The sequence below is a fragment of the Canariomyces notabilis genome (genome assembly GCF_033297395.1).
Source record: "Canariomyces notabilis strain CBS 508.74 unplaced genomic scaffold N656scaffold_4, whole genome shotgun sequence".
Classification (NCBI taxonomy): domain Eukaryota; kingdom Fungi; phylum Ascomycota; class Sordariomycetes; order Sordariales; family Chaetomiaceae; genus Canariomyces; species Canariomyces notabilis.
In genome coordinates, this window is record NW_027041826.1 from 588,262 (window position 1) to 608,823 (window position 20,562).

At 56.2% G+C, this 20,562-nt stretch overlaps 6 protein-coding genes and 1 non-coding gene across 7 annotated transcripts; 3 read left to right on the forward strand and 4 right to left on the reverse strand.

Moving 5' to 3' along the window:
* Positions 1 to 2,215: 2,215 nt before the first annotated feature.
* N656DRAFT_704038 (uncharacterized protein) lies at positions 2,216 to 4,132 on the forward strand (the record flags this gene model as incomplete). Its single annotated transcript, XM_064811145.1, has 1 exon — positions 2,216 to 4,132. One exon carries the CDS (start codon positions 2,216 to 2,218, stop codon positions 4,130 to 4,132), a length of 1,917 nt encoding a protein of 638 aa, XP_064672693.1.
* Positions 4,133 to 4,922: 790 nt separating this feature from the next.
* N656DRAFT_703661 (alpha/beta-hydrolase) lies at positions 4,923 to 7,085 on the forward strand (the record flags this gene model as incomplete). Its single annotated transcript, XM_064811110.1, has 3 exons — positions 4,923 to 5,031; positions 5,086 to 5,476; positions 5,546 to 7,085. 3 exons carry the CDS (start codon positions 4,923 to 4,925, stop codon positions 7,083 to 7,085), a joined length of 2,040 nt encoding a protein of 679 aa, XP_064672694.1.
* Positions 7,086 to 7,187: 102 nt separating this feature from the next.
* N656DRAFT_t37 lies at positions 7,188 to 7,259 on the reverse strand. Its single transcript has one exon. It is a non-coding gene; the product is annotated as a tRNA-Thr (tRNA).
* A 992-nt stretch (positions 7,260 to 8,251) lies between these two features.
* N656DRAFT_776209 (uncharacterized protein) lies at positions 8,252 to 8,777 on the forward strand. Its single transcript, XM_064814590.1, has one exon. The coding sequence runs from the start codon at positions 8,377 to 8,379 to the stop codon at positions 8,668 to 8,670; it is 294 nt and encodes a 97-aa protein (XP_064672695.1). The 5' UTR covers positions 8,252 to 8,376; the 3' UTR covers positions 8,671 to 8,777.
* Positions 8,778 to 10,740: 1,963 nt separating this feature from the next.
* N656DRAFT_776210 (glycosyltransferase family 1 protein) lies at positions 10,741 to 14,515 on the reverse strand. The gene has a single exon (XM_064814591.1). The coding sequence runs from the start codon at positions 14,280 to 14,282 to the stop codon at positions 10,749 to 10,751; it is 3,534 nt and encodes a 1,177-aa protein (XP_064672696.1). The 5' UTR covers positions 14,283 to 14,515; the 3' UTR covers positions 10,741 to 10,748.
* Positions 14,516 to 15,047: 532 nt separating this feature from the next.
* N656DRAFT_726282 (DUF1760-domain-containing protein) lies at positions 15,048 to 17,622 on the reverse strand. The gene is made up of 2 exons (XM_064812570.1): positions 16,603 to 17,622; positions 15,048 to 16,546 (listed from the first exon to the last, which is right to left on the reverse strand). Exons 1-2 carry the CDS (start codon positions 17,479 to 17,481, stop codon positions 15,392 to 15,394), a joined length of 2,034 nt encoding a protein of 677 aa, XP_064672697.1. The 5' UTR covers positions 17,482 to 17,622; the 3' UTR covers positions 15,048 to 15,391.
* A 199-nt stretch (positions 17,623 to 17,821) lies between these two features.
* On the reverse strand, positions 17,822 to 19,659 carry N656DRAFT_776212 (SET domain-containing protein). The gene has a single exon (XM_064814592.1). The coding sequence runs from the start codon at positions 19,429 to 19,431 to the stop codon at positions 18,091 to 18,093; it is 1,341 nt and encodes a 446-aa protein (XP_064672698.1). The 5' UTR covers positions 19,432 to 19,659; the 3' UTR covers positions 17,822 to 18,090.
* Positions 19,660 to 20,562: the final 903 nt, after the last annotated feature.

The window sequence follows — 20,562 nt, forward strand, 5'->3', positions numbered from 1 at the left end:
GCCCCGAAAAGCCCTCTCCACTGTCCTTGTGCCGAACGCCTGTTCCCCAACGTGTTGTGGGTCTGAGCCCTCGGTAACGTTAGGGAGCCACCGAAGGCCAATGATGAAAGAGGGTCCGCACCAGGGGGAATTTGAGATCTGGGAAATAAATTCTACTCGTAGGTGCCGGCGATGTTGACCTTCCAGAGCGGATGAGATGAATGGTGAAAAAGAGACGGAAATGCAATCGCCTGCGAAGCAATGTCAGTTGTCAGTTGTTCTGCTCTCCCTTCGTTCTTGCCTCAAACTGTCTGCGCGCCGTGCCGACCGTCTCCTCCCGCAGGCCATGGCGCTTTCCCCGCGCACCTGCACAGGGATACAGCATGGTTGGGTAGATAAGACGGGGAGCAGAGAAAGCTCTCGAGGGTCCAGACCTCCTGACCGCCAATGGCCTCCACGTATAACTACCGCAGCGACGAGAAAAAGATCTCACTCAACTGATGGATGGATCGTTGCAGAGACTGGCTCTCACTTGGCGCCAGACGCAAAGTCGATCTCAGACGATGGTGGAGCTTGGCGGGACGGGGCAAAACGGTCTCGGCCGGTGTTGTAGAATAAGGTAAAGCCTTGGGTCCACCCCAAGGTAACTAACTGCCTTACTGAGGCTTACTCTAGCAAGTGTATCGTTGGTCGAGGGGCAAGTATATCGCGCGATGCCGTCAACGTCGTTCTGAGGAGGCGGTCAAAAGGGAAACAGTTTGGTTGAGGAAAGAGCAAAGGGGATTCTAAGGAATGGCGAGTCCAGCGGTAACACTGGCCTCTTGAACGCCAGGCAAATCCTCATTTGCGTGCCACTTTTGCTACAGGGCTCTTGTCTTGGGGACACCCAATTTCTCTGATTGATAATGGGCAGCGCTGGGCGTACAACAGGACGCGAACCTGCTCAGCTGAATCTCAACAGGCCGTTCATTCTGATTGGCGCCGCCATGGGCCCCTTGCAGGTCAAGACAGGAAGAATGCAACCCTGGCGCACAGCGAGCCCACGACACTTGTCGTCCGAGAGCTTTCTACGGTCAACGATTCGAAGATTCGGGCTGCAGACGGCGGACGGTGATGTGGTGAACTCGGCACCGAAGAGAGCAAGCTAATCATGCAAAGGTGGAGACTGCCCGGACGTTGAACGTAGTTGAACGGGGGAGCAAGCAGAATACACACTACCAATCGCGGCAATTCCTCCAAGAAAGGAGAATAAAAGCTTGAATCAATCAGCTTGCACGTGGTCGAGAGTGGCTAGCGACTCGCTTGTCCGAACGTTTCGCAACGTCTAGACTAAAAGCCACTTGTGCGGGGTCAAGATAACTGTGTATTCCGCACTCTAATTTCACCGCCGTAATATAATGTTTCTTGTGCAAGGCTGTGTTACTGAGAGTCGGGACCAGGCTGTCTTAGGAGAAGGACCTGACTACAAACAGCGTGAACGTGAAATGGCCGAAGCTCCTTATATGGTCATGTTGGGGGTTCCCCTCCGTCTTCAGTTAAGGATCTTACTTACATGCTGGGTACGGCACCCAGGAATGAAACATACATGAATTAGCCAAACGGTTAAGATGGATGAGCCAGTCGGCCAAATTCCACGGTGATCTGTGAGGATTTCTGGCTGACTTTAGTGTCGATACAGAAACTAGCACCGCACGCTATGGAATTCATTGTCTCAAAAAGAGAGCTGGTCTCAATGCAAGGGTTAGGGTTCCACCTGATTTTCTCAATCTGAAATCGATCTCAAAACTATCGACTTGTCCTGATACACAGGACGTGTTACACTGGCACTGCACCTGCTCGATGAGAAAGGTGAGATGCCTAGGACCGTCGGAGAATTGGTGCAATCGGAACTACTCGAAAGTCCTAAAATGTTTTTGACTGGCTACTAATCAATTAGTTACTAACGTTACTGCACAATCAAATTTTGTCGGAGAAGAGAGGGGCTGCCGCGAGGCGATGGACGAATCGACAATGTCTCACGGATATCGGCCTGTTTCTTTTTCTTTTGGGTGATAGCTTCAACTCGCCCTTCCGGTCCGGGGAATCCGCAGAACTGCACTGTACGGTATGTATCCATGGATATGCATCGAATGCGTCGAATGCGTCGAAAGATGCGGGCATCGCATAATCTTCCTGTAGCCAACCCACAACATGTGCCCATTTCCTATTCTGTCCCCTTGGCTGACGGCTCGCAGCAATGGACCCTGTCTCTGCGGCCGGACTCGCCGTTGGCGTGGCGTCAATCGGCCTCCAAGTATACACAGGGTGCATCCAGGGGATCCAACTCCTCATCACAGCCGTTGGATTCCCCGAGGAGTGCAAGTATCTCAACTTGCGGTTGCGCATGGAGCAGCAGAGGCTGTTCGCATGGAGCGAGACGTCGGGACTCCTTGATCTTGACGCCAAGAACAGCCAAAAGATCCTCGAATCCAACACGTTTGTCCTGCATCGCCAGACCGTCCTGGATCTGCTGGTGCAGGTTGAGTGTCTGTTTAAAGAGTTCAAGGAGCACCAGAAGCGTCACAAGCGTCTCCAGACAGCCCCTGACCCAGACCACATCCTCCAAAGGCCAGAAAAGGATGCTGCCGATGCCAACTTCCCCTTACCGCAACGGCGGAGGGACTTCATCAAGAAGGCCATGAACAAGTTGGGCGAGACATCCCAGGAAGCCGTCGAGCGCCTGAAATGGGTCTCGTTTGACAAGGCCGCCTTTGAAGTTTTGCTTTCGAGGTTCTCAACCCTCAACGATAGCATGACAAATATCCTGGACGCGCGGATGCAGGTTGAGATTCATCACACTGTGCAGGACACAAACCGCGGTGTACTCCAGCTACATCACAAGATAACCGACCTGTCCCGGCTCGTCATGGCCCTGAACATCAAGCTCGAGGCTGCTTCTCCCCTACCGGCTTCGCAAATGTCAATGGCGCAAAAACGCGCCAATGCCGACAGCCTTCAGCTTTTGTCGCAGCTCGCCAAGTTCAAGGCCTTCAACGAGTCGATCGAATCCAACAAGAAGACGCCCTGGGACGAGGCCACTTCAATGTGCTTGGAGCTGGGCAAGCCCAGTGATCAGAGGCATCTTGTCCTTGACCGGTCCTTGGTCGAGCTTGACCAGGCCGCTGAAGAATCGGACCTGCCCAGATGTGAAGCTACGCTGCGTCTTCCAGATGGCGCGAAGAAGAAGGTTTGGGTGGAGTGGAAAGAGTATGAGCGTCAGAGACCCGGAGATCTGTCACCACCCAAAGATGTCATCGTCGAGAGAGTGCGAAGACTAGCGGCCCTCTTGAATCACAAGCCGAAACCCGAGGCGTTTAGGACGCCGCATTGTCTTGGCTTCTTCGACAAGGCGAGTTCGGATGGGATAGAAGACGAAGACCAGGACATTCTGAATATGCGCCTTGGACTGGTCTTTGAGAGGCCGGTCGATGATGGCCTGCACACGAGTCTGCCACCGACCTCACTCCGGAACTTGTTGGAAGACTCCCGCAAGCCGCGCCTTACGGACAGGGTCAAGCTCGCGCATGCCATCAGCAATTGTCTCTTGTATTTACATGCCGTCAACTGGCTGCACAAGGGGCTACGGAGCCACAACATCATATTCTTCCGGACGCGGAGTGGGCACGTCGATTACGCGAAGCCGTATCTGTCCGGCTTTGACTTTTCTAGGCCTGCTCGGGCCGATGAACTGACTGACATCCCTGACGATGTCGAGTACAACCTCTATAGGCACCCGCATGCGCAGTCGACCAACCCCAGCGAACGCGAACGATTCAAGAAGAGCTTCGACATCTACAGCCTCGGCGTGCTCTTCGTCGAGATCGCGCACTGGGCGACGGTTGAGAAGGTTCTCAATATCGACATGAGCGCGGCCAGGGGACGACCATCCATTGCACTGAAAGTTCGCCAGAGCCTGCTCGCCGAGGAGCAGATTGCAGAACTCGGGGCCTGTATGGGTGCCGTGTACGAGGCTGCCGCGCGAAAGTGTATAGCAGGAGGGAAGGAATTGGGTCTGCTAGAGGGCGATGACGAGACGGATGACCAAGTCGCGGCGCGACTTTCCATGGTGCTCCACGAGGACGTGGTCAAGCCGCTGGGGGAAATCCGGATTTGAGCCTCAAGATGGCGCTATGGAGTCAGTCCTCTCTCGGACGGATGGGAAAATGCTGTGGCGGCGGATCGGCTGTCAAGGTCGGCAGCAAGCCCGCATTTCAACCATCTTCACTCAGCAAAAAAGGTTTCCACCTTACCCCTCACCGAGCCCTCCGCTACCCCAAAGCTCCATCGGCGGAGCGGGCTCTCCATTTAGGCTGTTCAAGGCTGCATTTCCGATGCTACTCACACTAGGGATCTCGCCAGCTCTCCGTAAAAGCCATCTCTGACGTTGTATTCAACCCCGTACACAGCATGAAGCTGCACCCAGTCACCCTTGATAGCAACAGTCCAGTGCCGCGTTCGAGGGCAAGACGGGGCCGGGTTCGACATCGCAAATGTAGGGGGTTCATTATGATAACATCACTACGAAACAGGGTCAGCTTTGTTGTACATGCATATAAATATGGTTAAAAGGTTGGTTGATACCATAGGGCTGCCAGGGGTTTATCATTAGCCGGGCTCCAACCTCAAGCTCATCGCGAGATCCAGGCCAATCTTGGGCACAAGAGAACTTGGGTCCAATAATCTCGGAAACGGGATCGTGGGCCGAGCAAGTGGCACACCTTACCGCTCGCGGCCAGAAGGCTGCGGAGGCGGTGTGTTGAGGTACCGCGATACTCATGCGGTTGGCCGCCGGACCCGCGGCTACGGAACCTCCATATTAAGGGTGCAATCAGGAACAATCGTTCTGGCCCTTCTTGCCCCATGTCTCTCTCGTCTCTCCGTATAGCGTCGCGGGCACTCACAAGATGCTTTCCATCGGGGTGACACTGGCCGCTCTCGCCAGCTTGGCTGTCGGGGAGTCCCTCAAGCGCTTGGATACAAGCTTGACCATCCTGGTTAACAATGATCTCCAAGGTATGTATGCTTCTACTTATCCCTGCTGTTGAGGAGATGATCTGACTGTACCAGGCCAGGACAGTCCCGAAGCAAACCAGGCGGTGATAGTCACGGAGCCCCGTTCCTACCAGGATGCGGATCGCGTCTGTGCCAAACTCGGCGAGCGAGTATGGCGGCCTGAGTCTCCGCGCCCCAGACAAACAAGGGGCACGAAAGCGCTGCCATTCTCTGACTACCTGCAGTATGAAGGGGCAGCCAACGCCTCGTCAGCGTTCTGGGTTGTCTCGGATTCCGGTTTCGCCGCGATGACCGTGTCCGGGGACTACAGCAGGACCAAGCCAGGTCCGCATGAGCGGCACCCGGGCTTGTGCACCAATACAGCACCGTACTCGACCCAAAACTTCCAAGACACGAGCGAGAAGTGGCAAATTAGCTTAGACGTGAACAACCAGACACTCACAGGGTACGTTATCAACAGTTTTCAAGACGTAGTGGAAAATGGGTAGGAGGGTTGCAGCTGACAAGCTCATAGTTTCCGGGACCAACTGTCTTTCCGATTCTTGGGAATCCGCTTTGCCCCCGAACCCAAGAGGTTTACCTATTCTACCCTGTTCAAGGGGTCCGGAGAATCTGTTTCTGCCCTGTCGTACGGCTCGCAGTGTGCCCAGGGGTCCAACACCGGCAGCGAAGACTGTCTGTTCCTCAACATCTGGACGCCTTATCTCCCAAACCCGAACTCCAAGCCCAAGAAGAAGGACCTCCTGCCTGTGGCATTTTGGATTCACGGGGGTGCCTTCATTGGAGGCACAGCAAACGACCCGACCTTCGATGGCGGGAACTTGGCATCGAGAGGAGACGTGGTAGTGGTGGCTATCAACTACCGTCTGTTAGCCCTGGGGTTCCTCGCGCTCAAGGATGGTGTCACCAACGGCAACTTTGGTCTAGCGGACCAGGTCACGGCTTTGGACTGGGTCCGCGCGCACATTCGTAACTTTGGCGGCGATCCGGACCGCATCACCATCTTTGGCCAGTCTGCCGGGGCCGGGTCGGTCAGGGCCCTGATTGCGTCGCCGAAGGCCGCGGGTAAGTTCTCTGGCGCCATCCTGCTCAGCAACCTGGGCGGCCTCAACTACGGCACCACCTATTCCCGCTACTACACCATCGACGAGCAAGTCACGGTCGCTGCCAACCCGTTCCTCGCCGCCGCCAACTGCACCGACGCCCCGTCCCAGGTCGACTGTCTCCGGGTGCTCCCCGCGCACACCCTCACCCAGCTCGGCGACGTGCGCTACCTCGTCGTGGACGGGACCTACCTGACCTCTCCCGAACTCCCACTCACGGGACCCCGCCTGCCCATCCGCCTGATGATGGGCATCACGCGCGACGACGGAGCGCCCTTCATCAGCTTCCCCACCACCACCAACCAAACCGAGTACCTCGCCGCGCGGGGCTTCTCTCTGCCTCCGGAAACTCTGAGTCTGTTCCCGCTCCCGAACACGGGCAACGCGACGCTGGACCTGTTCAACTCGTCCTCGCGCATCGCCACCGACGGCATCTTCCGGTGCATCGACCAGGCGACCGCCTTCGCGGGGTTATCCTCCCGCCGGTTCGAATCTGTCTACTACTACGAGTTCGACCGCACCTACCAGACGGGCGGGTGGCCGGCGCTCAACGTGTGCGAGGCGCCGCGCACCGCGTCACACCCGCACGGCGACCCGTCCAAGCCCTACCTCCGCTGCCACTCGGGCGAGCTGTACTATGTTTTTGGCACCCTGGCGCGCCAGGGTAGGCCCGTGCGAGACGAGGGCGATTTGCCGTTTGAGCAGTTTGTGCTCGACACGTTCGCGGCTTTCATCAGGACTGGAGATCCCAATCCGGATAAAGGATACCTGAAAGCGAGGGGGTATACGAAGACGCTGGAGCAGGTGGAGAGGGCTGGGGAGTGGAGGCCGAGTACCAAGGGGAAGATGGTCCTTAGGGCGCTGGACTGGCCGCGGTCGAGGTCGGAGGGGTTTAGGGAGTTGGAGCAGTGCGAGGCGCTGGGGCTGGGGTTGGATTATTATTTGAGGTGATGAATGAGTTGGGTGATTGTTGGTGTTTTGAGCATGGCGTGCTCTGGGAGATTGATGTTCCCGCATCCGGGCGAACATGGAGACAGGGGAAAAAAATACAACTAGCTGCGACTCATTTCGATCGAGTGACCTCCGGGTTACGAGCCCGGCGCGCTTCCGCTGCGCCACGCAGCTTGTAACTTGATTGCTTGTTGAATTGGGACGACTGGAAAGTGGTTATAGGCATTCAGGGGACAACGGCCGAAGTTAGTCACTTAGCGAGGCCAGATACGGTGCCTTGAATCAACGTCTCCCACTGCCACAAGCAGCTTGTATATACTGTCCATCAAATAATAAATAAGTCTACAAACAAAAGAAATCGTTGGTATCAAGACCTTCATGACCGAACACCACACACACACGTTACAACCGCCTCCCGAGCGTCAAAAAGCCGACACCTCTTTTCCCCAATCCCCATGCAGCCACCCAGCCTCGTTTTAAGCCATTAAGCCAACGCTAGCCCATCAACGCCAACAGAAAACAGCCAGCGCCAGTTCCCGCAGGGCCTGAGCCTGTTAGGCAAAGCATCCAGCCCCTGACCCAAAGGGTTTCCCAATCCCGAACCATGCTTCCCCCCAAGCAACCAAAACCGACCGAAAAGCCAGAACCCACGGGTATACTATGTTACAGTTCGAACCCTCCCCCCGTTCCCCCCCCCCCAATCCCCCGGCTCAGAAGGTACTAGTCAGTAAGCAAGTAAGGAAGTAATAACCATCCCTTAACCTGCATCCGCGTTTGGATCCTCAACAACAGCAGCAAAATACCAGCCATCTGCCTCATTAAACTCCCCCAACCGGCTCTTGAGCCAGCAGATACCCTTCCCCCAGCCCGCGCCGACACAGCCCTCCTGGGCGCCACAAAGGTCGATGCACACGGCCATGGAATCGGCGGGGGCGCTGTACATGTCCATGGTGCCGCGGTTGTTGTTGGAGTTGTAGTCGCGCCCGCACAGTAGAAGGTACCTGCGGGCTGTGCTGGTTTGGGAGGTGTACAGGGTGAGGTTGTTGGCCGGGCAGGTTATGACGTCCGGGGAGGATGATGAAGAAGAAGAAGATGATGATGATGATGGGAGCGGTAGAGGGGAGGTGGCTTGCGCGGCTGGGAGCGCCGCGGCGGTGGTGCTACTTGCCGTTGTGGAGGTGCTAGGGAGATGGTTAGTGGATGGTACGTTTGGTTTCGTTTTCGTTGCCAGAGGGTTGGGTTGGAAAGCGTGCGGATAGAGATGGACAGCGAGAGGTTTGCGGAGGGCAAAATGGAGCCAGACTCACCTTCCGTCGGACGACCCTTTCTTCCCAGATACCCCGACTCCTACCCCCACGGCAATAGCCAAAACGACCAAGAACACGCCCACCCCTATCAATACCCAAAGCAGTCGCCTCCTTACAGCGCAAAGCCTCTCCCTCATCCCCTTCCCGCCGGCGCCAGACCTCCCGCCCCCTCCCCCATTGACGTCCCCGGCTACCAGCGGCTGCTGATCAAACGGACTCGTAAAGTCAATGGCACTGTAGTCAGGCGCAGAACCGGGGAAAGTATAAGAGGTGTTTAATCGAGGCGTGGTGCTGCTCGCCTCGCCGTAGCTTGGTAGTTTGTCCCACGATGGTTTGTGCAGCACAGGAGGGGGCGGTGGTGTGTATGAGTTGAATGAGAAGGGGGACGACGGGGGGAAGCCAAAGGGCTGAGCCTGAGCCTGAGCCTGACGAGAGACCTCGAGATTCGAGTGCTCAACGACTTCCAGTCCCGGGTTGCTGTAGTGTTCCTGGAAAGTGCGGCGGGCGGGCGCGAGCTCAATGTCAGTTCCTTGGATAAGATCGTCGCGAGGGCTGCGGAGGGGCCGTTGTTGAGGCCAGAGGGCCATGGTGTTATAGCCCGAGACTGAGAGTTGCGAGGGCCAGCACCGGTGTCTGCTGTGGTCGTTGCTCTCGTCTTCTTCCTGCCCGGGTTGTTGATTACATGACGGCCACAAGCCGAAGTGAATGAATGAAAGGGATGAGAAGTTGGGAGAGAGGAAGGTTGGAGGAGAATGAGGCGAGAATGAGATGCGGCACAGTGACTGATAGGAATGCTACCCGTAATATTGCACATTACTACCTTCCATTACATACACACATACCTACCTGGTTAGGTATTCACAGTCAGCTTTGCCCTCACCGGGTCCCATAGATTCGGCAACCGAAGGCCGGGACCGTCATCCAAGACCCTCGCTGTTACTCACAACCTCCATGGCGGTCTTCGGCGAGTCTGGGGATCGCCCAAAAAGGACGTTCAATTGACGGAAAGGGTCAATTTTCCGTTAAGCGCCGGTGCGGCCGCTTTCTCGCGTCTGGCCCCCGTAAGTCACCCTCAAAGGCCATCGCTCGCTCGCTGACCAAGCCAACACGTTGCGCCAGCGCGCGTAATCTGCATCATTAGTGCTGATGCTTAGCGACAGGTGTGGCATTCTGCGACGTCGGGTGCGCCGCCTGGATGGGTGCTGTGGCTGCTGTCCTTGATGGGGCCGGGGAATGGAGAATAGGCAACATGAAGACGCCAACAGTTGCAGTGGTTGTTGCTCCTAACCAAGTCTTCAACCATGACACTCATCAACTTGAAATCCGGGAGGGCGACGATCGTGATGGTCGTCGCACTGTCCAAGTCTTCAGTTCCTTCCTTCTTCCGCTGAGCTTGCTGCCTAACGTTACAGTACAATACGCGGTGGGCAGCAAGACCCACTTTCCCCTGGCTTAGCTGCATGTGTATTTTACGGTACAGTACGCTAGTTAAATTACGGCTGCAGTGTGACCCACAGTTCTCCAACTTCAGACGACCACTGTCCAAGCTGCAGCTTCCAGTTTAACGACAACTTCTCGACTTCGAACAACTCACTCAACCTAAATGGTCTTATAACTCTAACGCATCCCTCTCTTAAAGAGAAACTACACAGAAGCAAAAAGTTCTCGGCCATGCGAGTTTGAATCGTGTAATAATGATTGCATTTTTTCCGTCGTTATGCACAACCCCAATTACCAATTCGGAAGGTTTCCAGAACTTGCAGACCCTTTTCGGGGCTGCAACTTCGGAATGTCACCCATCCAACTTCTTCCATCTTCCCCAAACCTGAATGTCGACCATCTGTTTGCTGACGCGCTGTGCCGCAGCTGCAAGGCACCGTAATACATACAGTATCCTTCGGTCAACAGCGATTCAACGGTCGACCGTCTCCTTGGACATCTCTGCGCCCGCATCCGGCAGGTGCGAAAAAGAGGCGAGATTTGTTCATCATACGCGGTCCAACCACGATGAGAAAAGGCGCTTTAACTGAACCTTCATTAACTCAAGTGCTGTAGTGATTACTTATGCAATACTCTCTACCGGAAGCTATCGACAGGACAATCCAAAGGGGTATCAGGAAGCGCGAGCCCAAATGTACATACAACATTACACACTGCCAAAGTCCCCGCAAAGTTCCGCAGCATCACAACTCCACATCCACAGGCATTAGCACTCCACGCCGAGTCGCCGACATGCTGCCGTGTTACGCCAAAGTCGCGTGCCCCGCAATGAATGCGGCATCCTGATTGAAACTTTTCCCGCGGCACAGCTCGACGGCTGTTTCAGGGGACTAGCTCCTCTGCTAACCAAGTAATATCAGGTGAGGGCCTGGGCCGCTTGGCCGTCAAGAGCCGCCATTGTCTCCTTGTTCTCGGTCTTGTTCTCAGCGATTGCCGGGGTCGCCGCTGAGAAGGGGTTTTCTTCTTCCGCCTCCGTGTCCGGGTCCGGATCCACCAGATTGTCGGCCGTTCTGTCCGGCACCGAACCAGGCTTGGGCATCTCTTTGGCAGCCGGTAAAGCGGCCAACGCTCCAGGCTTGTCCATGTCCTTGGCTAGGACAGCTTCGAGACCCTCCCCTTTCTTCAACGCATTCAACACTTTCTCCGCGACCTCTACGCTTTCAAATGCAGCATTCCATTCCCGACTTCTCCTCAACCTCCTCCTGCCACCCCCAAGCATTGCCCTCATCCCTTTCTGTTTTTTCTCCGCTCGTCTCATCTCCTCCCACAATTGTCCCATCAGTCTCCATCCAGAGATGACTTTGTGCTCTCTTTCACTCCTCTCAGCCGTGTCCAAATCCTCAATTTCCCTCTTCCCTTGCACAATTCTCGCTCTCCTGATGTACTTCACTGGCCGCCGTCCCCGCCTGACTTGCTGGACAATACCTTTCATGGTGTAACCCATCGGCCCAATAAGCGCAGCAAGGTCCTTCAGGACAAAACCTGTTAACCCCATGCCCACACCCGACACGAACCCCCTCAACCCGCCGTCACGGGCACCGTGGAGCGGGTGACCTACGACGCCGGTGCATCCGTCGTAGATCCCGTACACAAACTCGTGGCGAGCTGCCCTCAGCCCCGACTTGATGCCAGTTACTCGCGTCGGACGACGTACCGTGTCGTCTCCGTATAAACGGGGCGCATTATGGAATCCTTGGGCGAGAGCTAAGGTGAAGTCAACGGGCGTGCGAGCCAGTGCTGAGGCCGATTTATATGCGCCACGACCGACCTGGCGGACGACGTCTTTTGCGGGGCTGCTGGCGAAGGTAGCCGCGGTTCCGCGGCGGTGGAGAGCATTGGTGGTCAATGTCTCGACGTGGGGGAGATCATTCTGGTTGTTGGGCTTGTCGGGCTGGGCGGAACCGCCAGACCCTGTATCGTCCGGCTTTTGGCCATCAGTGGCCCCTGATCCAGTACTCTTCCCTCCGTCCTTCTTTCTCCTTTCTCTCCTCCTCTTCATTCCTTTGGCAACCCGATACGGTACCCCACCGATACCTTTAGCCACGCCCCCTACTGAAGTCATCAAGGACCCAGCCACCCCCGTTACCGGTTCCCCGGGTCCTTCAAAGTCATTCCACTCGTTATGCCTCAACAGTCGCAGCTTTTTCCACGACACCAAACCCCTCTGCACCAGTAACTCGGCCGCAAGCACGCTCAGTCTCAAACCGGTCGCTTTCATCTGCCACACAGCAACTTGGTCGGGGAAAATGGAGCATCTCATTGACCTTTTCCCCTTCATGAACAGGTTTTTGTGGAACGCCTTACAGGCATTTTCTGCCCCGTCACCCTCCTTCTCAATGGACCGTGCGATCCTCTCCGCAGCCTCCTTGGCCTCCTTGGTGATGCAGAACTTGATCCCCTCAGCCAGTTTCTCTGCATCCAGCTGCTTGTACGGCACTGGTTCTGGTCCGGCGCCCGCGTTTGCAACCATGGTTCCCCAGAAATGCTGGTCCCCAAAGAAGGGCACAATCATGGTGGGCTTGCCGCACTTGAGCGCGATGGCAGTAGTCCCCGCCCCGCCGTGAATAACGCACGCTCTGATCCTCGGAAAGAGCCAGTCGTGTGGGGTGTTGTCCAGCAAGAGCACGTTGTCGGGCACATCGAGGCTGTCGCCCCCCAACCCACCCCATCCCTTGGACACGAGCGCGCGCACTCCTGCCAGCTTGACGGCCTCGATGATCATTTCGGTGAACCGGTCCGGATCATCAACAACGATGGAGCCAAAGCCGATATATATAGGCGGTTCCTCACCGTTTTCCAAGAAGTCCCTAAGCGGATCCGGCGGAGTAAATGACGATGCCAAGTCGAGAAATACAAATCCTGCCACGTCCACTTCGTCTCCCCAGTCCTCCGGCTTAGGCACCAGCCCCGGACTCCACAGGTACGTGAACGGGACATGAAGGCGATACGTCGCTCCCGGCGCCCACAGCGTTGAGACGGGATCCAGCCCCAGGGTCTTGACGCGAAAATCATTCACAAGATCGCCCAGCCCCTGCCAGACCATCATCTCAACGAGCGGGTACGAGATAAAATTCGTGTACCCCGGGTCCACATTCGACTTTTTGATGCTCGCCAGGGGATGCGGAAACGCTTGCGTTGGCGTGTAAGGGAAGGTAAACATCAAGTGCAACGGGATGCCCAGCGCCTCGGCGCAGTGGAGGTGGGCAAAGCTAGGCGGATTCGCAATGATGGCATCAGCCACAAAGGGGTCGCGGCGACCCATCATCTTGATGTTCCTCACGTCGCGCTCGTCGTCGGTGGCGTTGATGCACGCGCGCCAAAAGCCCTCAAACATCTCGGCCATGGCCGCCCGCCGCCGCGACACGTCGCCCGCTTTGACCGACTCGAGCGTCGGGATCATGCCCGGGTTCTTGACCATGAAGGACATGAGCTCCGACGGGTCCCCGCCCACCGAAAAGAACTCGAGCCCCGGGCAGTCCGAGTCCTCCTCGACAAACTTGCGAAACGCCGGGTGCGTCGCGATGCGCACTCTGTGCCCATAATTCTCATGCAGCAGCTTGCCAATCTTTAGAAACGGCTGCGCGTCGCCGCGTGAGCCGATCACCATTATTACGATGTTCAGCCGCGGGCAGGGCCCTGCTGCTTCTTTTTCTTCTTCTTCTGGGATGGGTTCCGGTTGTTGCGGGGTGATTGTTGTCGACGAGGAGGGCGCGGCGGCGTCGGCAGCGCCATCGGTGTCCCGGGGTGGTTCTGTGGGCGGTACAATTTTGCGTGCGGCGGTGCCCAGCGCTTTGGCCAGGTACCCTGTGTTGCTCGTGTCGCGCAGCGAGATGCTCAGGCGGCCGTCGCGCTTGGAGATGTGGCCTTTGGTGAGGAAGTCGGGCGTTGCCAGGCGGAGGCGGCGGTACGGGTCACTGGACCGCTTCTTCTTATTCTTCTTAGTCTTCTTGCCTTTGTGCTTCTCGCCCTCGTCCTCTGACGAGGAGGACGAATTGCTGTCGCTCGATGACCCATTGTCATGTGCATCCCTGACCTCAGCAGGTGGCGGTGGCACCCCTGAGGAAACGTTCGTCACCGGCGCCGGTGCGCCGGCTCCGCTGTCCTGACGGGCTTCCTCGGTAGTCGCCCATTGCTTGCCGATTGGCTGTGTTGGTGTTGGCTGCTGCCCGGCCGCCGAAGGCTCTTCCTTGGCTGTAGATTGTGAGGGTTGTGTCGAGGCACTGGCACTGGTGGGCGACTGTGTCACGGGTGGCACATAGGAAGGGTAGATGGTGTGGCCGGCGGCGTCGCGGACGAGGCTGACCTCGCGCGGCCCGCCCTGCTCGGCGGGCAGGACCAGGCTCTCTACCCGCACAGGATCGTAGTCTGGGCTGGCGGCGTGGCCTGCCATTTCTATGGGTGGTGGTGCCCGTTGTCGGGATGAATCGTTGGCTTTGTAAGTGTGATGCCGCTGAATAAGATGTTGTATACAACAACTTTACACTACAGGTAGGTGGTGAGTGTAGTGGAGTGGATAGCTCTGTGGATCAACAACAACAACAAGGACCCATTCCAGGACTGCTACTTCCTGATATATTTGGCAGGGTAAAATGGAGGTGCTGAAGGATGTAGAATGAGTGTCGGTCTTCCCAGTTTTCTTCTATGTAATTTGTCTTAGGTTATCACTTTTGTCTCTGAACGCCCGTTCTCGGCAGTCGTGTCCCTGACGTCGTCGACCAAATGCCGCTACTGGTTGGTTGGTTACACTAGTGTGTAGCATGTGGCTTTGCGGCAGTTGGGAGGAAAGCAAGCTTGTTTGAACTGAGCGAGGTACGGTTTTGTACTGTAAGGTATGTATGGTGTACCCCAGTGTTGGCGGAGCTACAATTACCATTTGCTTCCCTAAATCTGTACAGTAAGAAATGGAAATCAACAACAATTGGGGACCTCCGGTGCACTTCATTCCTCACCATACTTCCTGGAGTTAAGCTGCGGTTGGACAGGTTGGATCGAGCAATGACATCATCGCTGGTGACGGTGACCAGGGGCTGTTGGGACCCGCCCCAATTTAGGGGGGCTTGGCGTCTGCGGGGCATTGCTTGGCATTGGCCTGGGCCCTGCCGTTAGTTAAGCTATGACAACAGGGGCAATCCAAAAAGCTCAACACCAACAAAATCGCAGGGCAATTTTCTCCATGCGTCGCGACAAGTCTGCATATGCTGATCGTCAAGTCCGTACTCAGTAGCGTACCGCTCCAAGCCCAGTATGCTAGCATCTCAGCAGATGTAATGTCCATTTTTGTTGCTTACAGTACCCACGCACAGCACAACGTGCAGACATTCCCATCCAAACCGTACCCGCAACCCCCCTCCCTCGAATACATAGCATAACCTAACCATAAGACCAGACCATCACCAGCCCGCACATTCCCAGTATCAACCGTAAACAGAAATAGGCGCCCTCCTTCCATCTGGGGTGCTGAGCAACCCTCACAGAGACATACACCACCAAGCCACCTAACTACTCCTTGACTTTAAACCCGGGACACTCGTCCAAACAAGCCAACCGTTCCCTCAGCACGGCCAGCTCCCCACCCAACGGTCCCAGCTCGGTCTTTTTCCCCTCTACTCCTCGTCCACCTCCTCTCCCTTCCCTCTCCACCTTCTCAACGGCCTCCCGGAGCGGGTCAAACCACCTCTCCCTCACGGTAGCCTCCAAATTCGCCGGTATCACCGCGGCCCATGCATTACTATGCCCATCGCTCCCATGCCCGCCCCACAAAAACAAACCGAAATTGACGGCCTGCAACAAAAACGCTGCGTTGACAGACAGATACTCCACCTGGTCCGCCAGCGCGGTCTCGGCGTCGGCGAGGAACCCTAGCGGGGGGAATATGACATACTGCAGCATCTCCAGCGGCTGCGGGGTGGTGAATAGAGTAGGATTATGATGATTACTATGCCCCTGCCCCTGCCCCTCTGTGTTGTTGAGCGCGAGGCCAGATTGTTTAGCGCCAGCAGAAGTACCAGTAGTCCAAGTAGAAGAAGAAGCCAGCAGGAACTCCTCCCTTAGCCAGACAACAGCGAGAGCCTTGAGCGAGGCAAACATGCAGTTCTCGAGCAGGTCGTACAGGATGCGCAGGCGGTCGTCGTCGGACGGGTCGGCGTGGAGGACGAGGCCGGCGAGGGCGCTCGCCGCGTTGCGCACCTGGATGCGCGGGTGGTACAGCGCCATGAGGGTCGTCAGGTGGATGTAGCGCATAAAGTCCGAGGTCGGGTCCTCCGGGGAGGTGGTCGGGTTGGTCAACGGGGAGGTTGGGTTTGGGGAGACGTGGTTGTTGGACTGCAGCCAGAGGCCGATGGCGACGAGGGAGTCAATGGTGCCGAGCGATTTTTGGATCTGCGCATGCGCGTCGTCCTGCAGGAACTTATCCAGCGCGTTGAAATGCTCAGGGAAGATGTGCATTTCGGGAACTGGCTGGTCGGCGTCGAAGATGGTCGATGAGAAGATCCAGTAGGCGATGAGGCAGACGCAGCCGCCGGTAGAGAGGGCGATTTTATCTGCTGTGGTCAGATCGTCCGGCTCGGCCAGGGGATCGCTTTGCATTGGCCCTTCGCATATTTGTTGAATGAAGGTTTTGGTGCATGAGTCGAGGCCTAGGTCGTGGATGAGGGCCTAGGGGTGAAGGTTAGTCCTCGATCCAGGGCACAGGGAACGGAAGGCGGGCTTACCACCAGCTTTCCCACGATTGCATCCCTCGCAAGAAGCTCCTGGTCCTCCCGGAATGCCGCCATGAGCGTTTTCCTCCCCGGAAAGATCTTCTCAGGGTTGTAGAACTCGAGCAGCCTCGCTGACCATGCCATGTCATTCCCGTTGGCGTAGGCCTCCAAGACGCACGTCGCAAAGCTAAGCAACAGCTTATCCTGCAGCTGGGTTTCGGTCGGATCGTCCCTTTCGTCCTTGTCTGCCTCCGGGTCCGGCGCGTTCTTGGACGTGTCCCCGTCCTGGTCAGGGTTGGCCACGTTCACGCTCGACTTGCGTGTCGGCAAGGGGGGCCGCCGCTGCCCGGACAGGCTGTGGACTAGGTTAATGACCGAGGCTGTCATCTCCTGGTTCGGCCGGTACGTGTTGTAAACAGTCTGTAAGGTTTGGGCCAGGAAGCGGCTCGGGTACTTGGTCTTGATGCGCTTGTGGAGGATGGCGAGCATGCCGAGGAGGGTGATGAACTTATGCGTTGACGTGACTGCCGGTGCTGGTTCCTGCTCCTCTTGCCCCGTCTCTCCGTCGTCTCCATCCTCATTGTCACTGTTAATGAGCTCAAGAGTCTCGAGCACCTTGAGGATCAACTCCCTCGGGTTGCCAAGCCGAGCGATGGTCTCCAAACAGGCCTCAGAACCGGGCAGGCCGACGAGGTTGTATACCAAGTCCCAGCCTATTTCTTGGGTGAGTTCGGCATCTTGGAGGATTTCGTTGAGTGTCGGCAGGATTTCTGGACAAAGATTCGCTTCGATGATTGTTAGATAGGTGAATTGATCCGTCGCTGGCGGGCGGGCTTCGCGGAGTGCCTCGATCGCCTTGGCCGGGTCGACCTTGGGCGGATCGGCGGCCATTGCGAGCACTGACTAGGTTCTGTCTCCTAATGCAGGATCTGCGCGGGTCAAGGGAAAAGAGATGAATTGAAGTAGAGATCAGTAGGGTACCTAGGAGGGTGAAAAGCAGCCTGCAGTTTCCAGTGTTTGGGAGCAGTTGACATCAACCCGCAGGAGGTGCTGTAATTACCCCGCACTCCACTTTGTTGAGCCTAGGAGCTTCCTCCGCTACAGGCAATAAATCAACACACCTTTTGCCCTGTGACTGTGAAGGGCTGGCTTGCTAGAGCTCAAACAGGACGGATTGATGAGGACCACCAACAATGACCTGCGCTTCTACTGAAATTTACTTCAGGCTCCCAACTGAAGCAGTGTTGAAGAGAACAATGCCATACACACGGGCAACATAGTTCGACCAGAACTATCACTCTCAAACTCCGACAGGAGTCCCTACCGCCCGGACTTATATACATTGATACTCATGATCCATGGTGTACCCTGTTCATCAAAACGTACTTGGAACCCAAACGCCCAAACGCCAATCCCACTCATACAAGCGCGCTAAGTACGTATACACCTCCCAAACAACGCTCTTCGATGCCACTAGTAATCCATCGCTCATAACCAAGCTCATGCTGTAGCTTCCTCCTTATCCCGGACTGAGATATTCCAGCTCCAGTGCGACTGCGGGTCCTCGGCCAGCTTCTTCATTTGGCGTACCTCCTTGGAGTTCTCCCCCAAAATCGGGATGGACACTTCAATCGCCCGCCTCGCATACTTGACCGCCGTCCAGGGGTCGCCGGCGGCGTTGAACTCGAGCGCCGCAAAGACAAGGGCACCAGGCATCTTGCCCCACAACCGCTCCTGTTCGTACAGGCTGATGATCAGCTCGGCCATCTCGGGGCTGCCGCGCCCGGCTTCGTCTCTGGAATCCCACAGCTTCTTGATCTGGGCGATGCGCGCGTCCGACTCGTCGGCGCGCGCCCTGTCCATGGTGCAGTGCGAGCAGGTGCACTTGAACCCCCAGTTGTCCTCCAACTTGCCCATGCGCGCGGCACGCGGCTTCTCCGGGTCGATGTACGTCAGCGTGAGCTCCTCGCCGGGGAAGATGTCGCGCAGCGCCGTGATGTACTGCGCCAGAGTGCCGCGGTCGAAGCGGTACTCGGCGTTGGGCCGGCAATCGTGGTTCATGCGCGCAATCTCCGGGAAGACGACAAACAGAATCTCGGAGCCCTCCTCGTCGTCGTCGGGGTAAATGTCAAAGGCGTTCGTCCGAATCACCTTGTCAACGTGCTCAGCGTGCGTCGCGAAGGTCCCGTCGTGCGAGGACAGGTTAAGAAGCGCAGCGCGGTGTGCGCTGGGCAGGTAGTCCACCGCGCGCGCTTCCAGCTCGAGGTATTCATCTGTGCCTAGTGAATACGCGCCGTAGTCGATCATGAGCGAGGCCGTGTTGGCTAGGATGAGGTCGCCGCGCCGGATATGTTCGGTAGCTACAATGCCCATGCCTTTGCCGGGGATCTCTTTCACCTCGTACTTGGCCCTGACTGTCCGAACGAGGTCTTGGTTGACGCCGTCATTGATTTCAGGCTCGACAAAGGCTGGGGTTGTTGCGAGGAAGTTGGCTCGCCGAGATTCCATGACTAGTGAGATCCCTCTACCCCCGGCAAAGTTAACATCTGCAAAGACGCAATATTCCTGCTCTGACAGTCCCATTCGGAAACATGGCGATGTGTGGGTCCAAGTGTGCTCTCTGGCACCGGTCCAATCAGTCTCACTTTGAGATTGGGAGCTCCCAGAGATAGAGTCTTTGTCCGTGACATTCGACTGATATCCCTGGCTAACGTGGCATACTGGAGAGCTGCTGGACAATATGAGAGATGGGCCCGGCCCGCATAGTGCCTGATGGCCAAGGTTGCTGTGACCCTGGGCCAAACCGGCGAGGAGTAAAAGAAACCGTAATGAAGTGGCCATGGCGATTAGGTGTTAACAGCTAGAACAGAACAACAAGGAACACGGCGAAGAACGATGAACAGAGACAATCATCAGGAAACCAGTAACCGGGAGGAGTAGAACAATAACATTATGTCTTGGTCAGGACGCCCAAAACACGAATGACTAGATTCGCAGAGGAAGAAGGTCTGGGTGGCGTGGGAGATCCTCCTAAACTTAGCGCCAAAATCTGATACAAGAGACAAGCAGCCAAGACTGAGCAGACGACCGAGCGAAAGGAATCTCGGGTGTAACCAAGAAACCCGGGTGTAACCCGAATGTAACCCGAATGTTGACCTACACCACACTACCAATATGCTAAATAAGCAGCATCGCCAAGTTAGGGTTGCGGCGAAGCTCGGAAACTTCTGATTTCTGCAACAAGTGGCTTCAACTTAGCCCCCGATGACATGGCGTTGATCGGTTGACTGACAGAGTGACGGCAGCAGTTCGAGGATTTTGTGGTCAGGGCACAGCTACACAGAAGAGCTTTGCAGGAAGGAGAAGATGTGATGGTTTCAGCCAGTTGTCACACATGCCGCAGCCTGCGGTATGTACAGTTCAGTATGTACCTGAACTTTGCCGCCATATGGAATCCGAGCTCTAAATTTGATGGCTGAACACTGCATCAAGAACCGTGGCGAAGAGTGACGGGGTGCGATAGAGGACTCGGAACGCTGCAAGAATACTCCGTATATAAGCTTAAAATATCTAGCTAAGCATATCTGATCATCGATGTTTGACAGTTCGCTCCCGAATGCTAGTGTCACAGCTCTCCCCGTGTACTTCATAGCGGGGTGAACGAACCCCTTGGGAGCGGAACCACTCCCGCTCATCAGCCTGGGTTTTGAGTAGCCCGGTCCGGAACGCCCATTTCGGGAAATAAGTGGGGCATGTTCCACGGAGGGACTAGCTTGCTCCACCTTATCCGTAATTATCCAGCAGCTTATCTCAGCCCAGCGAAATCTAGACCGCCATGACCATCACGTCACTAACTGAGATGCTCAATGCTATCTTATGTATCGATACTCACACAGGACTACCTGACATTTGTAAATGCAGCCCATATTAATGGCATAAGGGACAGTACCGTGTATTGTTGTATAGACGAAA